Source organism: Pogona vitticeps, chromosome 7 (genome assembly GCF_051106095.1).
Source record: "Pogona vitticeps strain Pit_001003342236 chromosome 7, PviZW2.1, whole genome shotgun sequence".
Lineage (NCBI taxonomy): Eukaryota > Metazoa > Chordata > Lepidosauria > Squamata > Agamidae > Pogona > Pogona vitticeps.
The window spans coordinates 31623938-31638327 of NC_135789.1; the positions used below are offsets into that span (position 1 = coordinate 31623938).

The 14390-nt window shown below is 50.5% G+C and overlaps 3 protein-coding genes across 4 annotated transcripts; 1 reads left to right on the plus strand and 2 right to left on the minus strand.

Moving 5' to 3' along the window:
• Window positions 1-701: 701 nt before the first annotated feature.
• GEMIN4 (gem nuclear organelle associated protein 4) lies at window positions 702-5530 on the minus strand. 2 transcript variants are annotated; one of them, XM_020809066.3, is made up of 2 exons: window positions 5404-5530; window positions 702-4018 (listed from the first exon to the last, which is right to left on the minus strand). In XM_020809066.3, exons 1-2 carry the CDS (start codon window positions 5414-5416, stop codon window positions 873-875), a joined length of 3159 nt encoding a protein of 1052 aa, XP_020664725.3. In that variant the 5' UTR covers window positions 5417-5530; the 3' UTR covers window positions 702-872. The 2 variants fall into 2 exon arrangements, with proteins under 2 accessions (XP_020664725.3, XP_078235212.1); XM_078379086.1 differs by lacking the exon at window positions 5404-5530 and adding an exon at window positions 4576-4686.
• On the plus strand, window positions 4656-6665 carry LOC140701759 (uncharacterized). Its single transcript, XM_078379087.1, has 2 exons — window positions 4656-5008; window positions 6252-6665. Exons 1-2 carry the CDS (start codon window positions 4656-4658, stop codon window positions 6382-6384), a joined length of 486 nt encoding a protein of 161 aa, XP_078235213.1. The 3' UTR covers window positions 6385-6665.
• A 920-nt stretch (window positions 6666-7585) lies between these two features.
• GLOD4 (glyoxalase domain containing 4) lies at window positions 7586-13944 on the minus strand. The gene is made up of 9 exons (XM_020809105.3): window positions 13736-13944; window positions 12560-12609; window positions 11712-11832; window positions 11444-11588; window positions 11097-11233; window positions 10638-10724; window positions 9705-9818; window positions 9051-9137; window positions 7586-8037 (listed from the first exon to the last, which is right to left on the minus strand). The coding sequence occupies exons 1-9, from the start codon at window positions 13823-13825 to the stop codon at window positions 7972-7974; spliced, it is 897 nt and encodes a 298-aa protein (XP_020664764.3). The 5' UTR covers window positions 13826-13944; the 3' UTR covers window positions 7586-7971.
• Window positions 13945-14390: the final 446 nt, after the last annotated feature.

The window sequence follows — 14390 nt, forward strand, 5'->3', positions numbered from 1 at the left end:
GGTCCGTGTTTTTTTCTTGTCCAGATCCTGCGCAGAATGGCTACGGCCCTGCATGTTTAGTCGGAAATGACGATTCCCCCCCCACCAAAATAAGGAACAGCCGATCCCCAAAATAGTAAGACATGCATCGTTTCCCACTTGTAAGGAAACACGTGCATTAGGGAAATCATAGCCCTCTGGATGTTTCTGGACTGCCTGTCCCATCATCCACCCATAAAGACAAGCAAAGCCTCATGGGCACTGCAGTCTGAGCATACCCAGAAAGTCAATGCCCTAGATCCATTTCATGGTTCAGTCCATCTCATGCTTTCTGTCCCCATAACTGCCAATCACGTTGGTCGGAGAGCTCTTTCCATTCCCCCCCCATTGAAGCCGCAGGTGGGACTTGAACCCGTGACTTGCTGCGGGATGAGACTGGGATCTAGGTTTGCAAGCCCTCTAGGGCCGGCGGAAGATAGAAGGAAAGAGGAAAGCAGGACAAGTCCCTTTGGTTTGCACTACAATTCCCAAAATCCACCCCCCCAGCCGCATGGGAACTGTAGTCCCCAAATGGTCTCTCTTTTTTTGGACACTTCTGGAAGGAAAAGAGTGCAGCAGAGGAAGAACAGAATGGGTTGATGCCTGGCCTCCCTTCCGAGGAGCCTTTGGCACCCTTAATGAACTCGACAAAGCTCAATGATTGCCCAATTAAAACAAGGGGGAAAAGATATAAAGGTTTATTATAGATCTTCCCAATTCCCCACCGAATTGGTCTCGTGGGCTCTCCCCACTTCCTCACCGAGTCCCAGTCCCCAGTTCCGGAAAACGCCTCTCGGGTCCCGATCGAAACCCACCGGCCCACTTTATTTCCGAGCGAGCGCGGCGTGCGGCGCTCACAGCTTCCGGAGCTTCTGCAGGAGCATGGTGCGCAACTGCTTGTTGGGGACGTTCTCGGCGATGGACTCCAGGAAGTGCCGCTCGTTGGCCTTCCGCAAGGCGCTGCCGAGGGACTCGTCGGCGTCGTGGAGCGCCTCGTACTGCGAGAGGACCTCCAGGGAGAGCAGCAGGAGGGCCTCGCCGGGGCCTTCCTCCGGCAACATGGCTGCCACGTGGAGCACGTGGCAGAAGAGCTGGATGTAAACAAAGGAGAGCTCTCGGGCCACGCTCTTCACTTCCACCGAGGGCCACTGGCCCCGGGCGATGCCCTTGACCGAGCCCAGCAAATCGGACACGCCGAGGCAGTAGAGCTTCGACACGTGCTTCCACGCCTCCCGAGGGAGCCACGTGGCCCCGCTGGCCCCGCACAGGAACTGGAAGGCCCTCAACATCAGCACGGAGAACTGGAGGTGGTAGGCGAACGGCCGGAAGTTCAACAGGGGCAGGTGGTGGACGTACTCCAGAGAGTAAGGCACGTAGAGGACTTCTCGTTCCAGAAGGCTCTTGACCACGTGGACGAGCCTTCTCCACTCGCTTTGGCTGCACCACGGAAAGACCTGGACGAGGGCCACCAGGAACCCTTTGCTGAAAAGGTTCACCTCCTCGGGGTTGTCCACGTTGACCGTCAGCAGCACCAGCATCTGCTCCCTCAAGGCCGTGGAGACGCAGCAACATTCCATCCACGCCAGGAGGCCACTGCCCGGCCCGTAACTTGCGTCGGGACAGGAGGTCCACTCCTCCTCCGGCAGCTTGCAGACCTCGAAAAGGGTGGCCGGGACTTCGTTCTTGAAGTGTTCCCCGTAGACGTCCTTCAGGCGGAGGCCGACGGTCCAGTCCAAAGCTCTGGCCTTCCTGTGAAGCCAAGAGACGGATTGGGTCCACAGTTCCGGAGAGAGGGAGTCCTTCTGGACCAAGAGGGCCTCGCAAAGTTGCGCCACGTTGCTTGCCACCAAGTCTTTGGCTTCTAAGGAGGAGGGGCGCCGGCCCTGAGGTTCGTTCCAGTAGCGGGTGAAGCCATCCAGAAGCTTGCAGAGGGAGAAGAGGAGCGGAAACGGGTGGCAGGCTTGGACCCAGTCCTGCTCGTCAGGCACTCTCAACGCTTTGTCAAGGATCTGCAAGCAAAACTCGACCGCCGGAGAGTCGGACTTCAGGAAAGGAAGGACGAGGTTTTGGGTCACCTCGGCCGGACGGAGAAGAGGGCGGGCCTCGCTCGGTTGCATGAGATAAACCAGAAACTCTAAGAACTGCTCCTTCTCCTTGGCGGAGGAAAGACGGTCCCAAACCGTCTCCTTCAAGCATCTCATGACCAAGCTGACGGACGCACCGGACAGATCTGGAGGTTCTTGGAAGTCCAGAGCCGGGAAAGAGCAGAGGATCTCCGCCAGGAACTGGTGGGTGCCTAAATTGGCTACAGCTAAGTTATTAATCTTCTTGATGGTGGATTCAGGGTTGAGGACCACCAACCGGGTGACGGAAGCCACGGCTTTCTTGAAGCCTTCCCCGGAGGCGCTCTGGATGATCTGGTTGAAGGCCACGTTGAGTTCCTCCGGGAAGCCCTCCGAGAAGGCCGCCGACGTCCCCGAAAGCCCCTGCCCGCCCCAGCTGGCCAGGACGCCCGCAATGACCTGGTTCTGATCGACCAGAGAGAGCTCAGCATAGCACTCGAGGATGATCTTGGCCGCCCTGGTCTGCTGCTCGAGGTTTGAATGGCCACAACTCACGGCGGTCTCCATCAATTTCAAGACCAGCGCTGGTGTCCGGAAGAGGGCTTTGTTCCTGTCCAGGCACGCAACCCACTCCGGGCTGAGCCCCCAGTCCTTCTCCGAGGCAAATACGGAACATACCTCCGCGTGCCGGTCCATCCTCTTATCGATGATCACCATGGCCACCGACGCCACCAAGTCCCCGCTGGAGATCTTGCTCAAGGACTCGGGGCCGATCTTCCTCAAGAAGTTCGCCGCAAACTCGGACAATTCAAAGACCTTTTTCTTCTGAACCTCGTCTGATCTGGCGCAGTTCGCCAACTTTTTCTCCAGCGACGCCAGGCGGTCCAGAAGCCGGTAGCTTTCGTAACAGATCTGCTGAGGGTCCTTGAGGAGATCCTGGAGGTCCGGAGACCATTCCTCCAGCAAGGCGTGAAGAAAGCCTAAGTCGACGAGAGACGATCCGCTAGACCCCTTCGCTGCGTCAAGCGTGCTCATGCTTCGCTCGGCTGCCCTCACCTTCTCGTCTAATCTCTTCTCGCTGTACGGATTCTCGCAATCGCTGCTCCACAAGGTCACGACGGAGGTGATCTTGTCCAGATAAATCTGGACGGGGAGCTCCTCGGTTTCACCCTCAGCGGCGACCGAAACGGAGAACACCTCCAGCAGATTGGCCAGAGCGTGGCACTTCATTTTGGCCGCGACGACGCTCTCCTTGATCCGCTTCAAGCCCTCCGTCAAAACTGGGAGGACGCCGACGGCTACGGAGTTGGAACCCGCCAACGGAGGAGGGTCGCTCTTGAATCTCTTCGGAGGCTGGCCCGTTTCTACCGGATCCGAGAGATACTGGTGGCAGATGGTATGGAAAGAGGACGTCAGCCTGTCTTCCTCCCCCGGTTTGTGCTTCATAATCTCCCACCAAACGTTCAAGAAGAAAGACACGTCGAGCGGGGAGGTCTCGTTGGCCACGTAGTCGACGAAGATCTCCGCCTCCCCTCGGCAAACCGGATCCGGCAGCGCCAGCAGGAGTCGGGCGAAAAGCCGGGGCGCGTTGATGGTCTTGAAGAGCTCATAAAGGACGGTGCGGTTGACCTCCGGGATCATGTTGCTGACAGAGAAGAAGGGGTCGTCCTTCCATCTCTGGTTGATGGAGGACGAGGCCCCGGAGAGGAGGACTTTCGACCAGAGGATGACGGCGGCTTTCTCCTTCCAAGCCTCCGGCTGGGGCGGGTAAGCGGAGCAGGAGAAGCAGACCTCCTCCAGGGCATCCACAATGGGCTTGGCCACCACCGGCCAGTCGGCCTTGGCCAGCTCGGACAACGGCTTCGGGTGGCAGAGCCGAGAGGCCAGCAGGAAACCCCCGTGTAAGACGGTCACCTCCCCGCAGATGGTCACCGGCCCTGTTTACGAAGCAAAAGTGGAAAACAGAGTAAAGGAATCTTCCAGCAAGGGTGGAGAACGCCTCTCTTAAGGGGTCTGGGTTCAAATCCCCACTCAGCCACGAAGCTCACTTTGGTAAGGGGGGGCCCAGCCTTGCTTACAAAGGTAGCCCAGAATTAAAACAGGCAATAAAACTGTCAAGGAAATGTGTGTCCACCTCATGCTGATCTTATGAATAAAAAGGACCGATTCTTAACAGCTTTTGCCAGGGAGAGCTTCTCAGGTTACCCTGATTAAAAGTGGGGGTTTCTTTCACAGAGCCCATCCCTCTCGCCATCCCCCCCTTCCTCTCATCCTACGGCTTCTGCTTTCCCAACAACAGGACTGCTTCCCCCCCCAAAAAGTGAATCTCACGAATAACCCCCTCCCAGCAGACACTACAGCAGTTGCGGCTGGACTACAACCCCCAGAATCCCCGGGGGTCGGGCTCGCTGCCTGCGGAACCATGGGGGTTGTAGTCCTCCCCCCCAACCCTCAGAAACCTGCCCATTTCAAAGGAATCCCCCGGGGGGCCCACCTAGATCCATGGCTCGTGTCAAGCCCACCCCCGTCCCTTCCTAGCCGGGCTCTGGGAGGCGAGGAGGCCGCGGCGACGGCATGGCCGGCATCGGGGCTCCTCCTCCTCCTCTGCCGGGATCGGGGCCCCGGCTGCTGCTCCGGCTTTCTCCGACGGTGGGCGCCCCGGCCGGGCCATTGTGCGCTCAGGGCGGACGGCACAGAGCAAGCCGGAAAAGGGAGGGAGGGAGAGAGACCGGCCAGCCGGCTTCCCTCCCTCCCTCCCTCCCTCCGAGGCCCCGATCCTCCGTCTCTCTTCCTCCTCGGGCTCCCCTCCCAGCCGGCGGGACGGGGCTGCGCAAAGCCAAGCCCCGTCGGCAGAGCTACCTCTGCCGGCTGCTGCGCAACACCGGGCGGGGGCCCCGAGCCTCCCTCTTGCCCGCCTACACCTCCTGGTAAGGAGACACCCCCCCCCCCACGCCGGTCTTTGCTAAGGCTCGGGGCCACCTCCACCCATCCCCCCTACGAGCTCCGATCCCCAGCCCTGCCTGGTGGGCTCAGGATGGCCCGGGAGGGGGGGGGGGACAGGGTTGACTCGCGAGGAAGCACGCCCACCCCAACCCACTCCCGGGTCGAGGGCGATCCTCCCAAACCCAGATCCGCTTCCTCGGGGGAGGGGGGGTGTGAGGAGGAGAAGTTTGCAACCAAGGCATGGGAGCTGACTCGCGAGTAAACCCTCCATGCACGCCGCGGGAGTGAAGCCGGACCGAGGCTTTTGCACAGACCACGTGGCTCTTCCTTTTCCCCACCCCCACCCCCACCCCCGCGATCTCGCGCGCCCCTTACTCACAAGGAAGCGCCATGGCGTCCCAATGGGAACGACTCTTCCCGCCCCGGGAGAAAAAAAAGCGCGCGCGTCAGCCGCCCCACGCCGGCTCCATTCCGTGCCTCCGCCCCGCCCACTCCCTTTAGCCCCGCCCCTTCCCTTTGGTGGCCACGCCCCTTCCCGGGCATACGGCGTGACCAAGCGTGCCTCTGAGCGCCTGCAGAGAGCCCCCGCCCCAGAACCTCCCTTCAAAGCACCAGTCGACTTTCCAAACCCAGGTTTTGCTTTGATTTTTTTTAAATTCCCTCTCCTTTGAAGACAAGGACTTACTGGGGTGTCTTTTGTGTGGCTTTGGTGGCAGGATCAAAAGGCACTCTGCACACTCTCAGAGGCAGCCCAGTGTTCCATGGGTTGGCTTTAATATCAGATGCCCCTGGAGGGTGCGGAGAGAAGGGGCATCTGAAGGTTTTCAGAAACAAGACTACAAGGCCCATCATTCCCTACTTTTGGCCATAGGGGGGCTGGTATAGACATTCTAGCCCAAAACATGCTTAATCAAAAGTACCCTAATTAAGGCCTTATTTCTCTCCCCAAAAAAGGGAATGGGGGTAGTGGATGTTATGATCAAAATGTACTTTGCACATTCTCAGAGGTAAGCTTTACAAGGCTGTTACCACGGCCTGTCCTTTTTATGAATCTGGTTTAAGGCTGATTTCTGGCCAGGGGCACCTCTTTTTTAAGTTTGGGGGGGGGGGGGGAAATCACTGAATAAATAAATTGTAATAAATAAAATTATTATTATTTACTCCTATTATTACCGGCAGGAGACTCACCAGAGTGTTCCTTTTTCCCCCCGTTCTTCGAAATCCCAGGGACAGCCCGTTCAGACATGACACGCGGCTCATTTCCCGGAAGTCCCTTTGCACGGGCGTAAAAGAAGGGGCCCTGATGACCACTTGCCACCGCCTGCGCCTGAGAAAACCGCCGCCGTGGTGGAACAAATGAAGCTGCTGGAACGCCTTTTCAAGCAGGCGACGGCCGAGGGGGATGATGGGCCACCCCGTGGGGCCCCATCCTGCCCCCCCCCCCGCAAGACTAGGCCTAGAGCAAACACCAGAGGGGGCCTGCAGAACGGGAGGCCGATAGCTTCCCCTCACCACCGTGGAGTGGCTGGAGAGGAAGGTACCCCCATTCCCATCATCCACGTGACGGAGCTCAACATCCAATGTTGCGCACTTCTTAATCGTGGCCCGGTTAAGGCAATAAAAAGAGCCTGAGGCCCCAAACTTGCTCAACGCTTTTTGTTTCGAAAAAGAGAGCCAACGGCCCAGGGGATGAGTTACACGGTACGGCCCTCGTCAGGGTGGGACTGTACCACTTTGGGCCTGAATGTTCTGCAATCCTTAAAAAAAACATACCAAACACCTTTCGGGAGTCTGTCCATCTTGTATTGGGTCTTCCTCTTTCCCTACTGCTTTCCACCTTTCCCATCACGATGGTCTTCTTTTCCAGAGCATCCTGCCTTCTCGTGATGCGCCCAAAGCAGGGCAGGCCCCGCTGTGTCATTTCTGCCTCCAGAGATAATCCAGGCTTGATTTGATCTAGGACCCCCTTTGTCCATCCTTCTGACAGTCCGGGGCATCCCCAAAGCTCTTCCCCCAGCACCCCGTTTCAAACAAATCAGTTTATTTTCTTCACCGTCCACCTTCCGCACCCATACAGGGTGATCGGAAAGACAAGAGAGTCTGGATGATCTTGGCCTTGGTCTCTAAGGGTCGTATCCTGACCCCGTGATGTTGACAAGGTATAAAATAAAAGGGATAGGACAGCTGGAGAGAAAGACACACGAAGGGAGTAGATTCCTGCTCAGAATGTCACGGATTAAGAGATCAGCAGAGGTGGGCATGTGGACTACAACCCCCAGTAGCCTCAGCCAGCCAGAGTGGATCATGGGAGTTGTAGTCCAAATCCATCTAATCACCTACCCTTGCCAAACTTTACTGGGAAAGACTGAGAGATGCCACTTTTTTACTTTCACAGTTTATTCTAATATTTTCCCAGGCACTGGCCGAGGAATCGGAGTCAGTCTCTGGGGCCCAGCTAGTCTTAATTTAAGCTGAACAGAGAATTCCAATTATGATGGGGGTGGGAATAGACACACACACATCCTCAAAAAAAATGCACAGAGATCATAAAGGTATACAGGTTTTGATTTCACATTTTCAAATTTATCTCCACCATTTATCCACAATAATTACATTTTATTAACCTGTGACTGGCATTTGTGGCTATTTTTTAAAATCTAATTCTTGAAGTTTGCATTTTTTTAATCTCAAAAAGGGTTAAATGGTGTTTGGATGATAGCAAAAGAGAGGCGAGGATTTATTTATTATTATGTTTTAAAAGGGGTGTGATGCAGAAAGGTCTGGGAACCATTCGATCTCAGCCTAACCTTAGGAGGTGTTGTTCCAGAGAAACTACATCATTCAGAGGCGGAAGCAGGCGAAAAGGCCATTGTGATGTGAGAGGAGGATGCTTCTTCAAGAGATAAGGCGATGCCCCGTCTAATCCAGGAACCGCACACTGGCGATGCTACGCGGAAGGCTTCGAGATGTTCTGCCTTGCAAACCACTCGTGGCTTTTGTCTGCCGCCATGGCCTATGTGAGTAAAAGAGAAAACGGCATCAACAGCGATCATGGTGTAATAAAGCTGCCACAAGAAATCTGAGCACAGGGGGAAAAAGCCCAAGGATTCAAAGGGAATCAGCAAAAAAACTGTCAAAATGAATAGTGCCACCACCCATTCACACCAATTTTCTTAACTGGCTTCCAATGAGTGAAAAAACATGGAAGAGGTTTTGGTGTGCCTGTTCTAGAAATCATGTTCCAAGATAATATGGGTAGGTCTTTCATAAGACATAAGACATAAGAAATTTATTTGTCATTGCGCTCACAAGTGGGTGCAACGAAATGAGGTGCTCTTCCCCAAGGTAAAACTGGACAACACTACAAAAAAAAGTTAAAATATACAAAACTTTCACCATCCAAATATAGATACCCCGTTTTCTCTCAGCAATTAAAATTCCACCAAAAACCTATGGCCCCGCATTTAAACTCAATACTGCACTTGGGTAAAAACTGTTCTTGAATCTGCTTGTCCTTGCTTTCAATACCCTGAATCTCCTTCCTGATGGTAATAGTTTAAAGAGCTGATATCCCGGATGAGAGGAGTCTTTCAGTATGTTAGATATCTTCCTCTTACATCTGTTCTTATACAATTCTTCCAAAGAGAGGAGTGAACAGCCAATGATGTTTTGGGCCGTCTTAATCACCCTTTGAATTGCCTTTTTCTCTGCCACTGTGCAGCTCATGAACCATACACAGAGACAGCTCCTCCCTCTGAAGCCTGCTCATTCCACCTGGCTTTCAGACTCTCTTGTCCAAGTTGCTAGATCTCATGAAGATGGCAAAATTTTTAGATCCTTTTTAAGAAGCCGAGCCCTGAAAAGCAGCAGGGCTTGCTTCATTTTTATCTAGACAATGGGATTGTACATACATAAGTGACAAGGATAAAAAAAGCAGCTATTCTTAGAAATAGTATTATTTTGTTTGGAGACATTTGAAAAATGGTGGTCTCAAAATTAAATGCTGGAAAGAAAAAAAACGCTCACCTCGTCTAAGAGTTTTTCGCCACTTGGGTCCACCTGGGACAGCTCCCGGAAGGCTTCGTCTCCCACAAAGCAGATTTCATGGCCGTCCTAAAAGAGGTGGAAGAGAGATAAACAGGATCAGCATGGATTATAAACAGGATTGGCATGGATTATGGAATTATTTGCATACACAGGACCATGGTATTTCAAGAATCATCTAAAACTGAGAGGCGTTCCCTGCTTCCAAAGAGCATACAATCCACACCAGACATTTTTGGGGAATGCATCTCTCAAACTAGCCATGCTGGCTGGTTAAACTGAACCTCAATAATCAGTGGTAGTCTACCTCTGAACATTAAGGACTGGGATACTTCAAAGGAGGGGAGCCTCCGGTCAGTGGGGGTTTCTCATCCAGCCTACCAGCTATTCCAACCTTGATTTCCAAGGATTGGAAATATGAAGGGATTTAAAGCCCAGGAAATGCTTTGCATCAAACAGGCACTCTGATTTGCAGATTGGGATGATTTTACATAGGACAGGCGCTCTGATTTGCAGCCTGCTGGGATTTCTGCATAGAACAGGAGGTCTGGTTTGAAGCTCTGGAAGGTTTGACACGGCTCATTATTCTGCGGGATTGCCCTGACACTTTTTATGTCAGACCCCAAGGGGACTCACAGGATCCGCCAGGATGACCACTTGCACCGTCGCTTTTCCTGGCGTGTCCAGACTGACCAGTGGGGTTAAAATCTTCTGGTTCTCTTTCCTCATCAAAGCTTCAATCCCGGGCAGCTGAAGGCCCAACCAGAATCCGAATAAATGAAAAAAAAAGGGAGAACAGTGAAACCCAGAGGTGATACTCACACAGGGGTGGAAGGACAGAACACATGAGCTGAGAAAACTGTACAGTGATTTGATATGTATGCATTTTAATCCCACTCACCCTACAAAAAATCACTATACTGGCTATTTAAAAAATATGCTTTCCAAACGAAACCAAATGCAAATCTCTTAATTACCGTGCCTAAAATCATGTGCTCAACTGATTAAAGAGAACTCATGAACTACATATATAATTTTGTTTCCGTATGGCTTGTAAAATTAACTCGTCCCGCTCCACCCTTAGGGGGAAAATGCTGTCACTCTGGTTTTGGAATTTTTGATAGCTCCCGACCGCCACCCCCGAACTTGTGGGACAGATCTTGTATTTGGTTCACAAACGGATGATGCTTTCCCTCCCCCACGGTTGAATTTAATAAAATACAGTAAATAAATTTAGAAATGAACCTTGGAAAGATACAGATCCTGAAAAGGCAGGGTAACAGTAATAATCACAGCCTATTCAGCAATCGCTTGATAAGGGCTGTAGACCACATTTGCATCATGAAAGGTGGAATATAAATCATGGCAATAATAATGATGACAATACAGTAATGCACAATATAAATGTAACACAGTTATTATAAAAACTCTAGGAGACAGAGTTACATTTATATTGTGCATTACTGTATTGTCATTATTATTTTCACGTGCTTAGAAAAATGGAGCAAAATTAACCCATTATTAAAAAGAGCCAAGTTAACCCTTTAGGAACTTTAAAAAAATCCTGACCTGTTCTTTGGGGCAGGAAAAGGCGATACGCCCAAAGGATGTCCCGTGGTCCACCGTTTTGTCGATGCTCTGCAGTTCCAGTTTACACTGGAGAATAAAAAGAGAGAGGTGGACACATAGGAAGGAAAATAGGTTAGCCAAGGAGGTTGTAGGAAAAAAAATGAACTTTTTGTGCCTCTGTTGATCCAGATTGCAGACAAGCAAAAAATGGGAAGCAACGCACAATTTATTATGAGAAGCCCCTTTCGAGTGGGAGGATTGGCAGAAGCTTTTCAGAAGCCGAGATGGAAAACACATCAGATTCCCCAACCCCAAGTGTACGGTGATGTGAGCAAAACAATGGACTGAAACAGGGAGATGCAGCATCTTATCCCCAGAGCCAGGAATAATCACTGTGTAATCTTGGGACCCAACATAATTCATGTCCCCTCAAAGGAGCCTCGCGGCCACTCCCCACACCTGGTTCTCCGCATATCCCAGGAGAACTCTCCGCTTGCTCTCATCCGTGTCGTAAACTTTCATCCCCAACAACTTTGACCAGTAGTCCACGGATTTCGGCAAGCTGGACACAGCCAAAGTCACTTTCACAACAGGATCTGGAGAAGAAAAAGCACATGGCTTTTAGGAGGGGAAACAGGGGAAGAATTCAGCTTCGCTAAAATTGGCTCAAGCGGACCAAGACCTTACCCACGAGAGCAATATTTGATCCCCTGTTTCTTTTAAGAAATAGGTCTCAAGGAATCCATCATGATCCCAAACACAGCACGTTAATAAACAGACTCCCAGGCGCTGGCGACTTCCTTTACCTTCCTTGGGTGGCGTTTTGTCCTCCAGAAAAAACTTGTACCCTCCCGGCGCTTCTGTTTCATAGATGCCAGCCGAAATCTCCTTGAGCGGCCACTGCAGTTTCCTGGCGTTGCTCACAGCACGGCTAGAGGCGATGGTCATCCCCTGGAACAAGCAAAGCAGAGATTCTCTTTCAAAAAGCCAGACACCCTGTCTTGTACTGTCAGAAGATTACAAGAGAGCTTCCCGCAGTCCAGAACTACAGATTTCTTAGGGATCAAGGCCTACCTGAAAATCGTTGCCAAGGCGGTAATTCCCAACACCGTAATTGTAGGTCAACTCTGCGACAAAATGATTGTCCTCCGGACCATAGCCCACCATCGTTTTACTCCATTTGCCATCATAGGGACTAGAAACACAGCAATCTTAATTCACATACCATGGCAGAAACACAAAGAAATAGCTCTTACTTTTCCCCCACCCTATATGCTGTCTCCTTCCCTTCACTCTATTCTTGACAAGACTGAAAATCCAATATATTCTGAGGTGGCACAAAATAAATTCCTTTGTTCCTAATAGTTCTCCGTCTTAACCCCGTCACGTCCAGATCTCCCATTCTTTGTGGCAAAATGGCGGTGCTTGTCAGCATTCTGGTTTGCTAACGTTAACATGCAACGCAGCTCAAATGTTTGGGAACATCCCCTGACATCACAGAAGGCCAGCCAATGGGAAGCAACAAGGAGTCCCAGCAGAATTTAGCTGGATGAATTAAAAATAATGTATTTAAACATTTCTGAAGGTATCCAAGCCTACCATGAATTTAATTAAAAGTATGATACTGTGGGGGAGGGGGGACCCTAACGATATGTTCAGAATCCAATCCAATAAACCCTTCACTTAATAATAACCCAGGAAGAAAACCAACCAAATCACAGAAGCTTAAAACAACCAGCCAGCAAGGGAGGTAAACCCACAACGGTGCTAGAAGGACAAAAATAATGAGATTTGGAAAGGTTGTAAAAGCTTCCTTGTGGCTGATAATGACATCAACCACACCCACCAGGCTCCTGGTTTACTGGGTCCCAACAGGAAAGGTGTGGGTCAAATGAGGATAAACCGCCAAAAAGGAAACATACCCATTACACGTGGCTTTACAACCTTCTTCAAATTCTTCATGTCTTAGCACCTGTTGGTTCAAATACAATGAGGGAAGTCTGTCAAGCGTTTGGTTCAGCAGTAGACAAAATTATTTGTTGTTAGGTGTCTCTAGTCGCCCCTCTGAATGGGCAATCTCCAAAATGCCCCATCCTCAGCCACCCTGCGCAGCTCTTTTAAAAGCAAGCCTGTGGCTTCCTTAAAGGGTGTCAATCCATCTCATATTGCGTCTTCCTCCCCTCCTGCGCTCATCCGTTGCCTGGGGTAATTCACACACCATTTGAACTGGTTACGAAGCAAAGTGTGTAATGAAGGAAAGTTTGTTAGCAACTGTAAAAAAGCCAGTCTAACCAACATTCATTATATACTACTATTATTTGTTGACTGAGGTTCTCACACCCTTTACAGCAAAAGCTTAAATAAAATACCTGCATATTAAAGGCACTATCATCACAATGTTAAATTCCCGCTGCCTTTCTCACCAACCAGCCATGATCCCTGTACTTTGATATCTAAATTTTGATGCCATGTATAAATATTTGCCATGTTCTAGTGCCACCATGTTTTTGGCTTTTAATTTGTTCTTCTACTATTTTGTTTTTACCTATAATGCTTGCACAGACTAAACATGGCTACCTCTTATACGTGTACAACAGTGTGATTTTATTTTATATATAAACAATATATATAAACAATACTAATACAGTATTTAGCAGGGCAATTAACAAAACAGAAGACGTTATCTACCAGAGCAAAAGGTTTCAGCTGCATTTTAGGATGAAAAGCTATTTATTATAATTTAAATGAGATTTCCAGATGGGATTTGTTAACAGAGATATTTATTGTTTATTTATTGTTTCCCATTTTTAATGGGAAACAAATCATTACGTTTTGGAAGGAAAAAGGCTTTCAATCAACTCTAATCTGTCAATGGAGCCCTTAATAATATTAAGGGAAAGCTTCATAGACTCAAAATAAAGCAAACATCCAATAAGATTGATCCGAATCGCTCCCCGTAGGAACCGGGCCGTAAGCAGAAAACACCCCTTACCGAGGTGTTTTGGCCACCAAAGCGACCCGTACTCGCTGACGTCACCACCCCTATTTTAGCCTCGGGACACTTCAAGGGTTTCTTCTGCCTCCCCACCACCACTTACGCGCATGCCCAGTAGCTCCCGGTAGAAACGCGCCGTCTGCGCCCGGTCGCCAACTTTAAAGACAAAATGCAAAGCACGGCGAGCCTCCATTTTGCCTTCCCGTCGCGATCCCAAGCGCTGGCCCTCCGCGAGGCTGGTTTTTAATCCCCAGGGGAGGTGTGGTTCTTCCCCTACCGGCTCAGGAAGATGACGTCATGGTGGCCGCGGAAGGCGTGGACTATAGAGATAGTAATAAAGAATGATAGAATGATTTCAATACATATCCAAGGCAGACCTTTCAACATCACAGTAATCCAAGTTTATGCACCAACCACCGATGCTGAATAGGCTGAAACTGAACAATTCTATGGAGACTTACAACAGCTTCTAGAACTGACACCAAAGAAAGATGCTTTTCTCATTCTAGGGGACTGGAATGCTAAAGTAGGGAGTCAAGAGATAAAAGGAACAACAGGTAAGTTTGGCCTTGGAGTTCAGAACGAAGCATGGCAAAGGCTAAGAAAGTTTTGTCAAGAGAATAAGCTGGTCATAACAAAGACTCTTTTTCAACAACATAAGAGGCGACTCTGCACATGGACATCACCAGATGGGCAAAACCGGAATCAGATTGATTATGTTCTCTGCAGACAAAGATGGAGAAGCTCTATACAGTCAG

What these genes read in the sequence shown, in the direction of transcription:
- GLOD4 (XM_020809105.3), bottom strand. Translation starts at nt 13,825, where the DNA reads ATGGAGGCTCGCCGTGCTTTGCATTTTGTCTTTAAAGTTGGCGACCGG. An exon ending in GCCTTGGCAACGATTTTCAG is followed by an intron (nt 11,589 to 11,711) that starts GTAGGCCTTGAT and finishes TGCTTGTTCCAG; the next exon opens with GGGATGACCATCGCCTCTAG. An exon ending in TGGTCATCCTGGCGGATCCT is followed by an intron (nt 9,138 to 9,704) that starts GTGAGTCCCCTT and finishes CACCTCTTTTAG; the next exon opens with GACGGCCATGAAATCTGCTT.
- LOC140701759 (XM_078379087.1), top strand. Translation starts at nt 4,656, where the DNA reads ATGGCCGGCATCGGGGCTCCTCCTCCTCCTCTGCCGGGATCGGGGCCC. An exon ending in TTGCCCGCCTACACCTCCTG is followed by an intron (nt 5,009 to 6,251) that starts GTAAGGAGACAC and finishes TCGAAATCCCAG; the next exon opens with GGACAGCCCGTTCAGACATG.